General features: G+C 37.5%; 1 protein-coding gene across 7 annotated transcripts in view; it reads right to left on the bottom strand.

The window, feature by feature from the left end:
- The window catches only part of SNTG1 (syntrophin gamma 1), a 707,225-nt gene that overhangs the window by 261,315 nt on the left and 425,787 nt on the right, over positions 1 to 20,123 (bottom strand). For all 7 annotated transcript variants that reach the window (XM_084773017.1, XM_084773015.1, XM_084773016.1 and 4 more), the window contains 4 exons: positions 10,116 to 10,172; positions 7,470 to 7,527; positions 6,431 to 6,474; positions 6,305 to 6,346 (listed from right to left, as the gene is read on the bottom strand). In XM_084773017.1, coding sequence (XP_084629143.1) covers positions 6,305 to 6,346; positions 6,431 to 6,474; positions 7,470 to 7,527; positions 10,116 to 10,172 — 201 coding nt within the window. The remainder of the gene's footprint in view (positions 1 to 6,304; positions 6,347 to 6,430; positions 6,475 to 7,469; positions 7,528 to 10,115; positions 10,173 to 20,123) is intronic.

The raw sequence follows: 20,123 nt of genomic DNA, 5'->3' as shown, positions 1-20,123 counted from the left end.
ATATACAGGGGGAGGTAATCCCCCTCAGGAACAGTCATAGTGGAAGGGAATAAGGGGAAAATGAGAGGAAGGGAAGAATGGGAGGATACAAGGGATGGGATAACCATTGAGATGTAACAAGAATAAATTAATAAAGGAGAAAAAAGGTATAAAATTTTTAGCTTCTCATTTGACTCATGAAAATATGGATTATATTTTAGACTTCATCAAATATCCCAAATTTAGAATAAAGATAAAAGTATTTGCCTTCCAAATTATAGGATAATTTCTCATTGTAAGAGTCATAGGAAAAGAAAGAAGGTACACATTTTTCTGGAATTCACAAACTTTAAGGCAGATATGCTTATTTAGAATTAAACTTCTGGGAAAAATTACTCATCCATTCATTTGGGTCTGCATAGTGATGATTTACTAATTTGAAAAGTCTTAATGTATAGAAGCCCTAGCTATGCTACTATCTTCTCTGTCAAAATTAGGAGTCTTGGGGAAAGTGCGATAGTTCAGTGGTTAAGAGTGCTCAGAGCACAGGCTGCTCTTCCAGACAACCAGGCTTTGATTCCCAGCACCAATATAGCAGCAACTCATAACTGTGGAATTTCAGGTCCAGGGCATATAAATCAATCTTGTTTGGCTTCCACCAGCACCAGGCACATAGGGTTGTATAGAAATATACGGAGGCAAAACACCCATAAACATACAAATCAAAGTAAATTTTAAACATAAAATAGACCCCTTATAATCAAGGGGTCTTCTTTTCTGATACTGATTCCTAGTGTATATTTCATAATTATTAAGTATTTTGGGGCATTCTTGTTCACAACTACTAATTGTAAATAGTCTCCTACTCTTACATTATAAAGATTACTGTAAATCAACACTATTTTTATATTGCCTCTTCTTAATAATTTTCTCCCATTTTTTGCTTGTTTTCTTAGTTATTAAATTGTACAAAACAAAATAGAAACTGACTGCGTTTCCATCAGGATTGAGCCACATAGCGCTGTTCTCAGAATAGAAACACAAAGAACTCAGTGACAGGATTATCCACAGTGCCTCACAATGAAGTTCTGCTATGTGATCTTATTAAGGAAAGATACGTGTAGAAAGCTAGATGTAAGACAGCAACGAGCTTAATGCACTTATGGTTCATTGCCAAATACATAGGGTCAATTTTAGTTTCCTTGCTTTGTTTTTAACCACAGTTTTTTTAAACATGTATGGAAATTGCTACATAAACCAGGAGGGCCTTTAACTCAGAGTTCCTCTGCCTCTGCCTTCTAAATTCTTGGATTAAGTGTGTGTGCCACCATTCCTACTCAGGCCGCATGATTTTTAACAATGATAGTGAGGCAATAGCTGACATTAGGGACTTGTAGTATTATGGGGAAAAACTTCAAAGTGATAGATCATGTTTGCACCGGTATATGGAGCGAATGAATGGGTGCTGTTGACATGGGCACATACATATCAAGGACCTCAACTCTTCAAACTCATGAAAGTGCCAAGGCCTCCGCAAATTTAGCTCAATTGGATTGAAAAGGCTTTCTGGGAGTCTGGAGAGCTTGCTTTCCCCAGATTTTCGCAGCATGAAGACGGCTCCTACAAAGATGGGCTAAACCTCCCTCCTTGCTCGGCTGTGTAACAATGAACTCCACTTCTTTGTTCAGTTCTTTTCCACAACCCCACCTCCTTTTTCAGTCGTATATAATAAATACACTGAGCTTCCTGGGTTCTGCAGCTTCTGCTCCAGAGAGCCCTCTCCACCCAACCCGGCGTTTCTGTCTTTTCTTTACTCCCTTGCTGCCACAGTCAGGTGAATCCCTGGAGACGTGAAGGAAGTGGAACATCAGGCACAAAAGGGAAGTTCTGCCAAGACGAAAAAGAGACTCTCATTCCTCAAAAGGCCATGCCCTTCTCAGGCATGCCCTCACTGATTTCTGACTGGAATTCTGCTGAAAGAGTAGATATATGCATACAAAATGTTTAAGTGTGTAGATGTGTGCATGCGCGTGCCTGCACGTATGTGTGCGCAAACGCGTGTGCATGTGTGTGAGCGCGTGTGCATGTGTGTGAGCGTGTGTGTGGGGATGTGTGTGGTCAAAATGTGGAGCATTGCTTTCTGTGTGCTTGTGTTAGATAGGAGAATCACGTGCTTTAACGTTTGGGCCTCATGGCAATGATCATCCTTGTTCTTGCTGAGGAATGACAAGGGCACAGACATGGCAAATTTACTCAGCGGAGACGGTACCATCAGGAAGAAGTCTAGCCAGCATCTGTACACAGCTGCTTCTCGGAGTTAGGACCCAGTGTTCATTCTATGTCACTCCACCCAGGGTGGCACCACAAACTGGTTCTATGTTTTTTAGTGAAAAACTGCAATTCTCCTTCAGCAATGTCCACTCCACCTCGAGGCTTCAAGTACAAAAACAAGGCCAAGACAATGTGTGACTTACTTAAGTATCGTAAGATCATAAGAAACAGAGAAACAGGTCTTATTCAGCTAAAGGATGCCTACTGAGTGATCCCAATTGACAGTATATGATCCTGTTAAACAGACTCTGACCTGCAAATCAAACATAGAAGCAGATCTGCTGCCAAAGCCTCCAACAGAATGAAACTGATCTGCTAGCGGGGCAGAGCCAATGATTTCTAATGGGACCAGGAATGAAGTGAAGAAAGGCTTCTTCAAACAAGCATGTTGTCATGACTCTCCAATTTATTCTGCAAACTGGAATTCCAGAAAGAGTGTTTATATGTGCATTCTAATTCATAATTACATCTTTCAAGCTTTTGTGCATATTGGCCCATTTACATTTGCTCATCAATATGTATTTAACACCTCCACCTTCATTCCCCTTATGCAGTATACAATCACGAAGGCATCGAAATAGAAGGAAAATATCTAATTGCTTTTGTAAAGTCAAAGATTAGAATTAAGTAAAAACCTTAGTACAGTTGAATGTGGTGGTGCACACCTTTATTCACATCACTCAGGAGGCAGAAGTGGGTGGATCTCTGTGAGTTCAAGGCTGACCTGGTCTACAAAGTGAGCTTTAGGACATCCAGGATTATGTAGAGAAACTATATCTCAAAAAATAAGAACAAACTATAGAGAAATTTTTACCCAGAAACTTGGTTGCTCTCATCACACCCAGAGACTTTCTAGGTCTGTGTGATCTGGCTAGAATACACATCTTTAACTCCTTTTACTGGAATATAGACATGCCCTTAGTACACACTTTTAACCCAAACAGTGACATCTAACTCAGGGACAGGCAGAGTGATAGACCTGAAAAAAAGTTGACAGAATAGGATATACCCAACTCTCAGAACAGCACAGGGAAGGGGCTGTTAAAGAAAGTTGTGGGAGAGGCAGTAAGTGTGGAGAGTTGAGTTCAGTCAGTCAGTTGGGAGTCATTGCAGAGTCAGTGAAGTGCAGTAAGTTCAATGCAGTTCAGTTGAGTTAATTCAAGAGTTTTTGCAGAGTTTGGCCATTGATACTGCCTACATCCAAGCTTGCCCATTTTTAGGCAGAATCCTGTCTGTGATAGAAATGAGGACATTTAGCCCAGTGACATGTTTGCCACATTTGAAGCTATCTCCATAAGGAGGGTCTTTGATGCTCATCATCTTCTTTGAGATAGGCTGGGTATTGCCAGGAGCTAACCTGTCTCATTGTAAATGTATCTTTGAAATAATAAAAAAAAAATCTTTAAATGCCATATTCTGTATGTCTCTGAGGTTTTTGAAGACCTTATCTAACTAGGTAGACACAGGTGGAGACAGATAAGCCAGAGAATGACAAGGAGCTAGAAGATTAGAACAGATTTTTAGAGTTAGTTAAAGGCCAAGCAAAGCAATTCTGTCAGAAGCTGAGAGAAGCAAGTTTGAATCAGTCAGCTTGGGGAGGAGTTTGAACCAGAGCAGCTGTGTTAAACCAGAGTTCAGCCAGCCAGCCAGAGTTCAGAAAGAGCTAGAAGGGGTGAGCTTAATCTGCAGTAAGTCTCCAAAATGGCAATTACATCTGGCCAATAAAAGTGACTTTTACAACAAACAATAAAAAACAAAATAAAAATGGTACCTTTAGTTCAAAGCCAAGAATTAAGCTTCACCAAGGATGTCTTTACTGTGAATAACTATGTATAATTAGTAATACAATGTTTAAACAACTTTCCTTAGGATCAGAATATATACCATCCTTAGTCCGGCTATTAGTAATAATCTTACGTGCTAAACTTATCTGTTTAATTAAAGCTCCAGCACAGTTAGTTTAAGCAAGTGCCTGCCTTTAAAGAACAAACTGCAAGCATGATTCCAACAACATATGATGTGAGACGAGAACACACTTTGTTTTATTCTTTCTGGATAATGAATTGTAAAACTGAAGGTAAAATTCCCTAGCTTATGTGGTTCCACAGAACAGGCATTGTGCTAGTCTCTCCTCTGCCACAAACTATCCTCTTAAATATTACCTTCTTTTGCATGGATTCATATGAAATCCAAGATGTGTAGAGGATTTTCAGAACATAGTGGCAAGGGGATAACCTGAATATGCCTTTCTGTCTACAAAGTCATTGGTAAACATGTTGGCCAGCTCTCTGAAACAGTACTGTTTGTGAGTTGGGAGTTTTACACAGACACTCGCAGCTTCACATCTGAGATTTTAAATGTATGAATGTATCAAAGTAACGGATTTTTCATCCTTGAGTATATTTTAAGTTGGTTTTCTCTATCTCTTCCAGTGGGAATTAGTGAACAATCCATTCAGCTATCCATGATAGTTAGTCAACTATGACCAATATCTTCCAAAAAGTCACGCACTGTCATTCTGTCTAAAAACACCAATTAATTATCTGCAATAAAGGCTCATTATTCTTTCCATTTAATTATGTATTAGAAGACTTCCAGGGTTTAACCATTTATTTTTTTTCTTTATTAATTTATTCTTGTTACATCTCAATGGTTATCCCTTCCCTTGTATCCTCCCATTCTTCCCTCCCTCCCATTTTCCCCTTGCTCCCCTCCCCTATGACTGTTCCTGAGGGGGATTACCTCCCCCTGTATATGTTCATAGGGTATCAAGTCTCTTCTTGGTAACCTGCTGTCCTTCCTCTGAGTGCCACCAGGTCTCCCCCTCCAGGGGACATGGTCAAAGGTGAGGCACCAGAGTATGTGAGAAAGTAATATCCCACTCTCCACTCTACTGTGGAGAGTGTTCTGTCCATTGGCTAGATCTGGGTAGGGGTTTAAGGTTTACCGCCTGTATTGTCCTTGGCTGGGGCCTTAGTTTGAGCGGGACCCCTGGGCCCAAATCTGCCTATCATAATGTTCGACTTGTAGGCTTCTAGGACCCTCTGGATCCTTCTACTTTGCCATTCTCCCATGATTCTCTCATCTAGAGTCCCACTAGAATGTCCTCCCCTCTGTCTCAGTTTCCTGGTAAGTGAAGGCTTTCGTGGGACATGCCCATTTATAATGGTTGGTAAAACTCAACTTCTATGTTCTAGGTGTCTAAGATAGAATGTCTATATCTGTTGTACGCATACATCTAAAAATATTCAAGAAAAATGCCACAATGAAAATTTTGGTAATTATTCTTCTTCTTCTTCTTCTTCTTCTTCTTCTTCTTCTTCTTCTTCTTCTTCTTCTTCTTCTTCTTCTTTTCTCTCTGTGTCTCTGTGTCTCTGTCTGTCCTTCTCTGTCTCTCTCTGTCTCTGTCTCTCTCTGTCTCTCTCTCTCTGTCTCTCTCTCTCTCTCTCTCTCTCTCTCTCTCTCTCTCTCTCTCTCTCTCCCTCTCTCTGTTTTTTTGTTATTTCTGTTTTTTGATATAGAGTTTCTTAACATCCCTGGCTATCCTGGACCCTCTTTGTAGATCAGGCTCGCCTTGAACTCACAGAAATCCACCTGACTCTGCCTCTAGAAGTCTGGGAATAAAGGTTGTGCCACCATGCCAGGCTCCCAGTCTCTCCTTTTACACTCTCCTGTATACAAGATACATGCATGTGCACACACACACACATTTTCATTTGATCCCAATGCTACTAAAAATTTACATAAGTCATTTTTCATAAGCTTTCAAGCATTGAGAACTTTATATATATATTCCACCTTGAAATATGTTTCATTGTGTCAGTACTTTTAACTGTATTTCTCAAAGCCAAAGTTGATTGGAAAGCCTTTGACAGATCAGTAGGATGCTACATAATTTTGTACCCTCATGATTAACAAGATTATGGTTTCAGCAATTCATCAAACCTGTGCTTGAATCTGAGAACTTATAGCACCAAGAAATAAGCAAACTCACCACTTCTTCATGTCTGCATTTCCTCACATTAATTCCATTTATCTGCAATGAAAGGAGATAGTTTCATATAGTATATTGTAAAGTATATTTTGTTTACATCCACATAGGTGATAATAAAATGTATACCTGTAGAATTGCATCCCCGATGAAAAGTAGTCCTGACAACTCCGCTGTGAATGAGAACAATTGAACACATCTTGGCATTTGTCAAATAAATAAAGCTTTTGTTTTAATTAAAGGTAAAACTGTAAACAAATTATAACTGTTTTATATGATTAGCATTTTATAGGATCCATAAAGAATGTATAGTCAAATCAATAATACGATTTAGCTCCTTTCATTTACTGGTATAGGCAGACATTCACTTTTGATTCTAGCACTCTGACCTTATACTCCTTAAAACACAATCACCACCCCCCCCAACCTTGTGTCTGTTTTTCTTTTTTAACAAGGCCAAAATAAGCTGGCCAAATATACATCGATGTGTGGCTTTCCATTGGAGCATGGTCAACTTCTCAGGGAAATCACTCTGGGGAAAATGGTTGGATCTGGGAAAACTTAGGGGAAGGAATAAATGATCAAAACATGTTGTACACGATTCTCAAAGAATAATATACATATACATAATTCTACATATATATATATGTATTTACATATGCACCTTTATTAAAATTGGTTACTCTTCTTAATGGTTAACAGTTTTCTTTGTATGTTTATATTATCTTTGTGCAAATATTTGAGCTCCAGACTTTAGTCTGTCAGTTCTACACTTATAGGGAAACACTATGTTGTTTTCCTCCTAATTGTCAGTGAAAACTTGATTTGTATTTTTATCATGTTTTTAGATGAAGCCTCTAGGAAGTGACTAAAATTGAGAAAAATAATTGCAATCTGGATAGGTCCAGGAAATGTGATTTGATTTTTTGTTTCTTTATTGAACAGTCCAGAAGCTGTGCAGACCTCCATTCCTTTGTGGTCATTTTGACTACTAGATCCACCACTTTTCCCTTTCTCTCCTGTAGGGGGATGCAGGAGATCTGGAGAATCCGATGCAGCCCCTCCCTGCCTGAGGCTGGGGATCCAGGGAGGCCACTCACAGACCAATCACTGAATCATCTCTGGACAAGGACACTCAGAGGACAACAGAGTTAGATATGTACATTACCTCTTTGCTCCTTGGAGATTTTGGAAATTACAACGGGAATGTTATGTTCTGCACCTCCCTAGAAAGAGACAGTCACATCATATTTTAAAAACCCTTCAAATGTCAGCTTTTAGCCAAAAAACAAAACAAAAAACAAAAAAATAAACACCAAAAAAACAAACAAAACAATAAACCAAACGGCAAGCTACAAATAGTGCATCTAGTGAAAACCACACAGAATTTAAATACATTTGTATAATTTCTTTTAAGTAGGTAACATTTCCATGAAGCTTAACTATACAGAAGTTCTGTGATGACATTTACTAATTAGTAACAATCAACTATAAAAATGTTATTTCTCATATAAGATTGATAGCATCAGTAGTGGCATGCTCTTCAAAGTCTATTATAGGAATGCAAGACATCTTGACAGTTGTTACTTGGGATTCCAGGCAACAGATATTTATACATTTCAATTCTCTAACTAATTTACTCTACTCTGCCAAACAGGCACTCTTTCAGGAATACCTTCTGAATGTTAAATAACCAGAGAGACTCTTTACCAGCACAAATGGATAAAGAAATTCTAAGCATAATGGGAACAGAACTATCTTATTTCCTAACTAGTGTTAGGCTCCCATGTAAAAAAGCAAAGATTACCCAGTTGTCAGCATAAAACACAAATCTAAGAATCCTACAGTAACACTTGGTTACTGGCTCAAATATGAAATTAAGAAAGTAATATAAGGAATCAAACTTTTGATAAAGGAAAATAAAACAAATTCTTAGAAAAACTGCCAGAAAATCCTGCTTCACCATTACAGTGTATGAAGTTTGAATGTGGTAGTTAAAAACCAAGTCCATATATGAATGTGTGAAGTAATGTGTGGAGAAAAAGTGCACAATTTCTACACAGGAGGTCGAAGGGGCCATCAAAAGGCTCTGGTGCTGCTCCCTAAGCTACTCATCAGCTGAAATACAGCATTGAGAACATATTTAGTAATTAACATTCATTTCAACACTTTATAGAATTAAATGTGAGACAGAAAAAAATCACTTAAAAAAGCATTTTATATTCAACTTTATTTTTTAAACTTTTATTTATTTGGGTTTTACTACTGAGAAACTAAAAATAAGACAATAAAACTATAGTCTTACTTAAGTTGAATTTCAAAGCGACTGATCAGCTCATTTTTTTTTACAAACCTAGTACTTCCTACCAACCATCCCTATGACCATCTGTCCCAGCCTCCACCAAACGCAAAAAGATGCAGTGTCCTAAGCTGGCATGGTCTTAGCTCTGGATCCACTGCCTAACATGTATGTCTAAAGTGTCAATCCTGTCTAAGGTACGTTGATAAATAAGTGCTGGAAAAAAATGCTGACAGTAGAGTGTTGTTGGCATCGCTGCCGGTTGAGTTTTAAACATGGACTACAAATGGTGAACTGAAGGGTTACCAACACATACAATGCCCAGTGGACACCACAACAAGCAAGGTCTGAGGATCCATCCACACACTTCACAGTGGAGCCCACAGCATGGAGACCCAAGAGTCATCTACACATACCACGCTCTTGGGACTGTTGCAGGGAGATCTAATGGATAATTTATACACACAGTGAGCAGTGGGCACCACAGCAACATTCTGCTGCTCTTAGTTAAGACATTAATCTCCCCTTAGCAGGTCTCCCTATGCCACCAGTGTGTGCCAAGATTGATTATAACTGAAGCAAACAAGGAAAAAAAATGCTTCCCATGACCTAATTTATACAGCCTATAATGTATTCTGCATATGTCCCTTGCCTAAGTTGATGATAAATAGAAATGAAGTATATTTAGTTTGAATGTTGATATTCTTATCAGTACGTACTGTCATTGTATTAACTCATTTTGACAAAGTTGTCTAGAGGTGATAGTCACAAAATCAAAATATCCCTTTCCTGACATATATAACAGGAGCAGGGTAAAATGCATTTAAATATACATCAAAAATAACATAAGTAAGTAAATACAAACTGAAGAGCTATGATTAACAACCTCCACTTAGGTATTCACATGGTCAAGTCGACGAAAGAATTAAAGTTGTTGAGTTAAGTATTCACGTACATGGCAATTTTCTCGATTTTACCAATCATTTTAATGACGACAAACTACATGCATTATGCATATTTACCAACACTGTATGGATTAAAAAGCTCTTAAATATCATGATCAAAACTTGAAGTTAATAAAGAAATTTAGCATTCTCTTTAACAAAGTGAAAAGCCAAGAAAAAAGATAAAAATAATAGAGCCCTTTCTTCACATAGTCCTAGTTCCCTGCCTATGAGACTTGATCCCGCTGCCCCCACCAATCCTCTGTGCTGCTGGAGGAGAGAGGAAAGCTTCTTGCCACCAGCATAGTTTATGCTTATTGGAAGCCACATAAAGTAAACTACCGAGTTTTACTTAACACTGGGGTATTGGTCCCAGTCCATTTTTGTCGTGTCTAAACCAGAAGATAATGGATAGTCAAGTTTCTGTAAGATCAACATCCCAGGTTATAGCCCACTTTAAATGTCGTGGGGCCATGCTTGCCGAGTCCTGAGTCACCAACACCCAAGTACACAGAGAAAAGTTACCCTTTACAGGCCAGCCTCTGCAAAGACAGACTGGAAAAGTGACTACCTTAATGCTTAATCCAAATCCTCCTACTGTCTGTCTTCTGATGGTCACCGTTCTTTCCTGAAAGATAAGAGATTTAAAAGTGGTGAGTGTTTCTTCACACCAATGCCATTTATTTTCCTGTAGATTTTTGCAATTGCTGTTTAAATTTCGGAGAAGAACATTTGACAGCAAAGGAGACCTCAATGATTGTAATTAGTGGAAATTTTTACAGTTCTAAATCAAAGGTCAGTAACTCATTTGACAAAAATAAATGCTACTAGATTCAGAATCTCTGAAAATTTTTTTGTCTTTTCCATGATATTTTGGAAGTTATACTCTCATTTTCATGTTGTCATTCTTAGGTAGCCTAACTGTATCTCACCACCCATGAGAAGCCGCCCTCAGCTGAGGCCTTGGCTATACCACCAAGTTATAGATTTCTCATGAAAGAGCTAAGCTTCAGGGCCTCCATAGCTCAGCCCTTGAGAATGCCATGTGATGCCTGTGAGAGGCATGATGAGGAAGCTGTACTCAAGTCCTTTCTTTATATGTCTGGGAAATGAACTTACACAATAATAATGCTAGTGCCCAACACTAGTTCCCCACAGTGTAAGCAAGAGCTCAGCTACAAAGCTAGCAATTCAGAGACCATGGCATAAGCCTGCAGACATATTTGGATACATCTTACAATTTTCCATCAGAAATATAATTATTTTGTGTTTTAAGGAAATAGTTTTTGCATTGTACATATTTGTGAAGAAAGTCAGAGAGTGAGAAGCTGTATCTATATCCTGCCTCATTTACATGTGCTGTTCCCTAACTGTGTTGTCCTGTGTATGTAGGAAAGATGCTTGTGATATTGTGCCTGTATTTCTACAAATGCCCAATTTAGCTATCTGTCATTTAATTTTCCTATAAGGGCTGTGTGAATGAGAAAAAAAGTAAGTTTACAACAACTAATAGAATATTTAAAAATATATACTTTTGGTGGATTTTATTAAGAACCAATCCTTAAAGGTCTGGACAAAAACTCATCACTTTTTAAAATTTTTTTCTCCTTTATTAATTTATTCTTGTTACATCTCAATGGTTATCCCATCCCTTGTATCCTCCCATTCTTCCCTCCCTCCCATTTTCCTCTTATTCCCCTCCCCTATGACTGTTCCTGAGGGGGATTACCTCCCCCTCTATATGATCATAGGGTATCAAGTCTCTTCTTGGTAACCTGCTGTCCTTCCTCTGAGTGCCACCAGGTCTCCCCCTCCAGGGGACATGGTCAAAGGTGAGGCACCAGAGTATGTGAGAAAGTAATATCCCACTCTCCACTCTATTGTGGAGAGTGTTCTGTCCATTGGCTAGATCTGGGTAGGGGTTTAAGGTTTACCGCCTGTATTGTCCTTGGCTGGTGCCTTAGTTTGAGCGGGACCCCTGTACCCAAATCTGCCTATCATAATGTTCTACTTGTACGCTTCTAGGACCCTCTGGATCCTTCTACTACTTTATCAAAGCAGTCAAATTATTTTCACTTTTTTTACTCAATACAATTTTCACAAATAAAATAATAACTGAAGAACAAAATCATTATATGATAAGGTACAAATTATTAACTTTTATTTTTGTTAAATTTGAAATACAACTATTTTAATAAATATCAGTACATATGAATTAGTTATAAAGGCAAGTAAATAAGATTGTATAATATAAATTTTCACTAAGTAAAGTAATTTCACCCACTTAAAAATATTCATTTTACTCTCATAATTTGTGAGTAGGACATGTTTTTAAACATGTAACTATTATTTATACCAATATGTGTATGTATATCATATATAATAGGTATATGAACTTGAAATATAAAACATACTCTTTATTTTAATAATGTCACAAACTCTTTTATATTATTAATTAGCCTACTGCTGTAGTCCTTGCCTTCACACTTATTACAACATGCAGTGTCTTTAAATGTACTTTGGAAACTTCTTTAACAAAACAGTATGTACCAATAAAAAATGAATTGAACTGTCATTATATATACACAAAAAGTAATTTAAATGAAATAAATATTTATTTAAAATACTTTTCCTGGATAGTTCAACATCAATCTCTCAAAATTAATTGATCTTTGATTATTTCTAATTAAAGACTTTTATTGGAAGGTAGGAAAGCACTGAAAATATAGCTGGAGAATGTATCCAGGAGCCATGATTCCATAATTGATTGGTAAATTATTTAAGCCTTGTAAGCCACTAGTTTCAAGTGTGCAAAAAGCTAGTAGGTAATACACAGAAACAATTTGGTTTAAGAATTACTATTTAGAAATGATATGGTAGAGATAGAAACATAGTGATTACCAAAACACACATATTATTATTGAACACATCACCTGATTTTTTCTAGACTTGGCTCATAGCACAAGGTCATGTAGGTAGTGGCCTTTACACCTTTCACACTACAGGGAGTTCACCAGGACAGGCCAATCAATGTTTCTTGAGTGACATTTGTTGTTATCTTCAAGTCTCACTTTCCTTCTTTATTGGTTAATATTTAAAATAAACTCCAAAATACATGCAAACTTCTGCCAAGAAGAGTTCTGCTGAGGGCAGCAGAAAGAAGTAGCCAGGAGTCCAACAGTGGTACTTATTCTAATGTTTTTAAAACATCAACACATACACATACATACTTGCCACACCCATGCACAAACACACCCATGCATGTGCACCCACACCAATGCTTGCAAGCATGTGCACATGTACATATACACATACATGCACATTGTGCACAGGCGTGTACACACATCCATACACAATTTAGACAAGAACATGAACACACACACACACACACACACACACACACACACACACACTCCAGCTATTATTTCTCTGTGGTGTCTGTTCAGTTAGTATTGACTGAGATAAGGGTTAGAAGAGATAGGACAAGTAAATTACTTGTATTCTAAAATTCTAATTTAATTAAATTACTTTAGACAGTAGGTAGGAAGAACAACACGAGAAATATCTTCTTTTTGGGTACACTGTAGATATTAATATTCCAAATTGTTGTCCCTGTCACTCTGATCACCTCTTTTGCTCAAATCACAAAACAGAGAACACCCAGAACACAGCTGAAAGTGTGCATAGTTAAATCCCCAGTGTCCCAGGTGCTGTGGCAAAGCTTTCTCACTGATGAACCAAGATTGTGTTGATTTCTCTATTTTTGCTACACAAAAGTTATTCTCGTCCTCCTGAACACACACATGCACACACATACACACAAACACACACACGTGTACATGCATACGCATATGTGAATACGTTATATATATATATATGTTTATGAATGTGAGTATAATACATGAGTGAATATGAAATCCTTACAGAAGGCAAAAAGTTTTACCAAAACAAGCAAACAGAAAAAAACCACATATTTTGAAAGCTACATATTAAAGGTACAAAAATTTTTAAGCTGTGGATTTAAAATGTTAAGGATATTATGAAGTAAAGACAATAATGGTCTGCAAAGATTATTCTCTAGAAAATCCTGCTGAATTTGTATGGAGAAAAAACCCAAACATATTGCTTAAACAAAGAAACAGACTGTCATTGCTCTTTTGACAATTAAGAAATAATAAACAAATATAATAAAATAATAAAGACCCGTGCTAGTGTCAGATTCCCAACCGTCTAGTACACTCAATATGTTCACTTCTAGCTCGCAAAGCACTAACAATGATTCCCTGAGACACACCTTGATAAATTCTCCACCTCAGGTTCCTAAGAAAAGAAACCATGGCTTGTTCAGAGCTCTGACCTCAATAGTCATGTGTTAATTGAAAAATAAATGAATATAGTTAGCTAAATATTTCCCCAAAAGATACTGTGACAATTGGGGCGGGGGGAAGGGAAATCAAGCTAATGAACAATAAGGTAGATCTTTTCTATGCATAGGAAGCCAAGAACTGGAGTTTTAGATGACTTTGCATTCAGTTTGAAATTGTATTACACAAATATTCTTGCTACAGTAGCAGGCATATTTATTTTGGCAATTCTGCAAGAGGTAAAGCTATTGGCGAGTAGGAGAAGACTGCTGTACAGTGAAATGATATTCAGCAGTGAAGAGGAGAGCTGAGGAGCTGATAACAAGCATGGGATGGCATCTCATTGCAGGTCTGTCACTCACAGAAAAATTCTCACTGGTGCTAGAGATAAGCAAATTCAGGAGCAGGCAGAACATAAGACGCCCCCTGCCCCATCTTACTCTCAACTTTGTTGTAGTCCTCAAACTTTGTTTTTATTATTGCACTTTAATTTTTTTTAGATTATAATTACAGTATCTCAACCTTCCCTTTCCTCCTTTCAAACCCTTCTATATAAAATGAATGGTTTATTTATTTTATTACATTTTCTAGTAACAGTCAAACTTCTTTTTTAAAGATAGAACACAAAATGTGACCTCAACACATGCTGGAGTTTGAAAGAAGCCAGGAGAAAGGGTGCCAGACTTTGGTTCCTTTCATTTGACAGTCTAAGGAGACAAACCTATAGGGATGCTGGGAAAGTCTAAATAGGTGAAGCACAGTGAATGTTTGGGGCGGGGGCCTTGCTCTTTATCACTTTGCAGTGGTGGCTTCATAACCCATGCATTGGTCAAAACCGTGCAACTTTTGAGCAGCACAGACCATGCCCTGCTTATTTACAATTTATGAAGTTAATGACAGAGTTCAAGCATGAAAGCCAATGTGAAAAAAAAATAATGTAATTACTTTAAATGTCCATGTTCCTATGTCTGCGCGCCTCTTAGCATAGGATACTATTTACTAGGAATCTGTTTGTTTTTCTAAAATGTGCCATCTCCGTTCTGTACATCAACACCCACCCATCTAATTTCTGTCTCTCTAATGTTGCACACTGGACACTCACAGAAATGAAAATAGCACAGGGGGTGGTCCTTTTGGCTTTTGTTTACGTATCAGTGCATCAATACTTTCTTCCTTGTTAGATTTTTAAGTTATTTATTTATTTAATCACTTTACATCTAGATCCCAGACCCCTCTCTCTTCCTCTCCCAGTCCCATTCTGACCCCCTCCTCCCATTCTCCCCTCTCCTTCCTCCCAGAGGATTAGAGGCACCCATTAGTACCAATCTATCCTGGTATCTCAAGTCCCAAGGGCTAAGCATATCATTTCACACAGGGGAGTGACAAAGCAGCCCAGCTAGAGGAAAGTGACCCAGTGGGAGGTAGCAGATTCAGAGACAGCCCCTACTCCTACTGTTAGGGGAACCACATGATAACCAAGCAGCACATTTGCTACATATGTATAGGAGGTCTAGGCCTGTCCATTCAAGATCTTTGGTTGGAGGTTCAATCTCTGTTAGCCCCCATGGACCCATGCTAGATTACAGTTTATTTATCCTATACTGTGTGGCTAATAACCACTTAAAATATAACATAATAGAATATAATAAATATAATATAATATTTCCTAATTCCATCCAATTGCCTGTCAATTTCATGATTTCCTTGTTTTTAATAGCTGAACAGTATTCCATTGTGTAAATGCACCACACATTCTTTATCTATTCTTCAATGGAGGGGCATCTAGTTTGTTTCTAGTTTTTGGCTATTATAAATAAAGCTGCTATGAACATAGTTGAGCAAGTGTCCTTGTAGTAATGTGGAGCATCATTAGGATATATGCCCGGGAGTGGTATAGGTGGCTCTTGAGGTAGATCTATTTCCAGTTTTCTGAAAAATCTCCAGATTGATTTCTACAGTGGTTGTACAAGTGTGCACCCCTCCAGAAACAGCATTCTACTGTATGTGTGAGATACAGGTTGTGGGGAAACTTTGACCCAAAGATTAGAAATTAGACATATAAAAACAAGGGCTTATATATCTTTTAATGAATGGAGGCTTTTTATGAGATATAGAAATTCTAGGCAGGAGTTTTGGGAAAGGCAGAAGAGGCAGTAACTACACAGTAGATTTAGTAGGCCCCAATCAGAGAGAGAAAGAACTCCTCTTGTGGGGTTACAGGTCTTATGATTGTCCACTAGTCATGAGGCCAGCATGTTTAAGGACCCTCTTTCTTAGGGTTTAGGGAGGTTTGCCCATGTAAGACATAGATGAGTGGTGATGTAATGTCACCCTGAACCTGGCTGGGGAAGGGAAGTCATTGTAGGAAGAGTACAAGGATGAGAATCAGGCACAGTCCATACAGAACACTATCAGAAGGAATTAGACTATTGCAGGTGTGCCATTGTTTATGTATCCACTCTTCTAGGGACCTGTGCCTGAGTTTTTTCTCCCCTTTGGTAGCTATGAATGTAATGCTATGAGTTGTGTATGAAATTTTGGATGGACACATGCACTCATTTCTCTATGCTGTGTATCAAGGTGTATATTTGAGAAATCAAACTGCTTCCCAAGGCAGTGAGGCTCTAGCCTTCCCTTTACAGTGTCTGAAGACTACAGCTTCCGTACAGCCTCTCTGTCCCTGATGCTGTCTATTACTCTAGTTGGAGATATTGCAGTAAGGTAAGGCAGCATCCTCTGTGCCTTCAGAAAATGTGTTTTCTGGATCGCACCTTCTCACTTGCTGACTGGCTACCTATATAATTTCTGTCGGAAAGTGGCCATCCAAACTCTTTGACCAATTTCTTCTTGCAATAAGTCCTCATGTAGTCTGGACACAAGTCACATGGCAAAGCTACACTGTTTACTTACTTTGTGACTTATCTTTTTACTTGCTTAGTAGTGTCCTTCGAAGCAAAACTTTTTTAATTTTGATGATGGACAATGCAAGTATTCTTTTTTTGTTATGGCTAAGATTTAGTCTTAGAGTTGTAGGGACTTTGTTGTTATATTTACAACTTATTCAGTTTAATACAGTTTTCTATGTAGTATAAAGTATGTGTTCGAGCTTTATAATTTAGACATGTCTGCCCTATTGTCCCAACATGATTTGATGAAGAATTGATTATGTCCCTATTTGTCTTGGAGTTTTTAATGAAAAACAACTGATTGCCAGTGGAAGTTTATTGTATGACTCCCCATCCAATCTATATGTACACCTGTCAAAAAACCAGCACTATCAGAACTAACATCTATTCATATCAATTTTTTAAGTAGGAAATTGTAAATCCTCCAACTTTTAAAATTCATTTTCATGATAATATTGGTTATTCTAAGTCACACATTTCATTATGAATTTTACAGTTAGCTTGTCTGTTTCTCTGAAAAAAGTTAGGATTTAATGAGAGTTGAAATGTACGGTAGGGAAATAGGATGAAAGTGGGAGTGAGGGGGAAGGGGAAGATACAAATGAGGGGATAACAACTGAGATGTAATCTAAATAAATTACTTACATAAAAAAAGAAATGTATATAACTTAAAGAAAAATATTTATAGTTTTAATTTATAGAAGTAGCATGTCTTTTAATATTTTAGGTCTTCTGATGCAGTACTTTAACTTGGTTTTTTATTTCAGTTTTTAGAGTGTAAATTTGCAATTTTGTTAAATTATAGTGATTTTTGTATTATTTTTAAATGAATGATATCATTTAGAATTGAGCCCTTGTTCTAAGAAAATAATAGTATGTCATCCAAGAAAACTAAGGCATTTAACTCAGCTTTTCAGATAATTGAACAAAAATCCATTCAATAAAAGCAATGCACTATAAACAGATGTTTGCACAGACAGGCTGCATCATTTTGGGCTCTTTCCTCAGAAAACTCCTAGTAATCTACCATTTCATGTTAATTTGTAACCTATTAACACGAATATCACAATTTCTGATATGCTGTAATTTATTTTCATTCAACTTAATGAATTTTTTATAGATGGAATTGTAGGGCCAGCCACTCTAATTAAAGGTGTCTAGGCCTTACAAAACAAACCACCTAGTCTTCAATCTCATCAATTATGCAACAAAAGCAAAAGCAATACATACTTCCAAATAATGATGTGAATAAATCTAAAATAATATCTCCAGACTGTCCTGTGAATTATACAGTATTAAGGAAATTTAAGACATGATAACATTTGAAATTCAAAATAATTAGATAAACCAAAGCCTCATACATTAGCAATGGTATTAAAAGATGTCAACCATATAAATCAACCCTGTACCTTGGGCCATGCATCATGAGTCATGTTCTTTAAGATGTCTGAAATTCACATTTCTACTCTAATCTGCTACCCTGGGGACATGGTGATTTCATCTTGTAACCTGAAAGAGAGATTTAAACAGACTTGGAGAAAAATAAAGTGTTCCTGTCTGCAATACAGAATCTAATGGTGAAGTTTTCTATAAGTTGTAGCCACAAACACATTCTTAATAGAAGTGAATGTTTTTACCGAATATTTCAATATTTGATGTATCATGTTACCTTGTATAGGAACACTCTTATAAATCCCACTGACCTCGTTTTCACGTTTTTCCTCTCGTAGTGTGACCTGTGTGTTACCTCCAGAAAAATACAGACTATGGAGCATCATTCTTTATTTGTCCCATATAAAATTTTCATATTAATACCTATGATCCCTTCATTCCCTTACCCCATTCTGCTCTCACTAGAATATCCCTGGTTCTGCCACCTCCAGTCTCAGCTCTCCCCCTCAGTCAGTCCCCCTTTCCTTTAAACTTATTGATCACCAAAGGCTGCTTTATACCAAGTCTCCCGTAGCTTCCACACATAGCACAGGCTCATGAAGATGACCAGCTGTTTTACTCCATGATCCATTCTTCTTTTCCTAGGATACTTTTATCCCTAACATATTCCCCATGCTTCAGGTATCTTTAGCATGTACCTCTATTCCTTTGGGAATCAACGATGACTTCAGTCATGCTTCCTAACTAGGGTTGATGGCCAACACATGTGACAGGGACAGGGACGCCAGTAGGATATTTGCACTCTCTCTTTCCTTCCTAGACAACTCCAGCTGCCTGAGTCACATGTGAGGTCATGCTGAAACCTAGCGCCCTGTGCTGAGATCTAGAACAACCAATTTCCAGTGAATTTCTTGAACTCTGTTCTGCCTGTACTCTTTCCAAACCTCAGACCTCACCCAAGTCACACACTCTATTTTCAGGATCAGTTGTTTCTGTCTAAACTTCACTATCTCCACCCTTCTCATGCTTGGCCCATCCTGAAAAGATGAGCAGCTGAGCTTGTTCAACTATTCTGACACGAGGCCTCACTTCTACCACCACCATTTACCAATTACCTGGCCTATCACTGATAGCACAGACTGTGCCCAAGTCTTGTCTGTTGCACTCCATGACCCAAAACAGTCTAGACCCTCCTCAGTATTTACATCTAGACTTAGTTCCATATTCTGTACACAGGTAATATATAGTAATCTCCTTCTCCCAAATACTAGCCTATCTACTCCACATCAAAATTTTAGGGTTAGCCCATCTGTGCTAGGATCTATCCTGATGAGATTTTAGAACCAGTCCTATCAATGCCATCTTGATATACTCAGGCTTTGCCATATGGTCTGGACTAGATTGGTAAAGCATAAAATCTTATTTCAGACACACAACCAAGGAAAGAAATCATGCACAAACATTATCATAAAACATAAACAACATAAAGACCAAGAAAGTATATCTTTCCCCAACCCCACCAGTGTTATACGAATATTGTCTAGTGAGAATTACCTAGATGAACCCAGGACATATAACTTAAATGAACAACACTAAACTCATCAAAGCATTCAAGCAATTTACAGAAAGAACAAACAAAGAGTTCACTGAGCAATAATGAGTTGTTTAATAAAGAGATCAGCAAGAAACACATGAGGGGTGCTTAAGAAAACACAAACACACAGCATAGTAAATAAATAGAAAATAAAGAATTTGAAAACTAAATTCAATAAAGATAAAATTATTGAATATAACTAAAGCTAAAGTGATGATAAAAACTTAAATCTTTAAAAATAGAATGGATCAAATGGAAGACAGAATATAAGGAATTAAAGACAAAGAGGAGAAATCAAAACACTCGTGTGAGAATTTGAAAAT

Source organism: Acomys minous (assembly GCF_964271855.1).
Source record: "Acomys minous genome assembly, chromosome: 1".
Lineage (NCBI taxonomy): Eukaryota > Metazoa > Chordata > Mammalia > Rodentia > Muridae > Acomys > Acomys minous.
The sequence above is the reverse complement of the archived record's forward strand: the minus strand, read 5'-3'. Positions and strand labels throughout refer to the sequence as shown.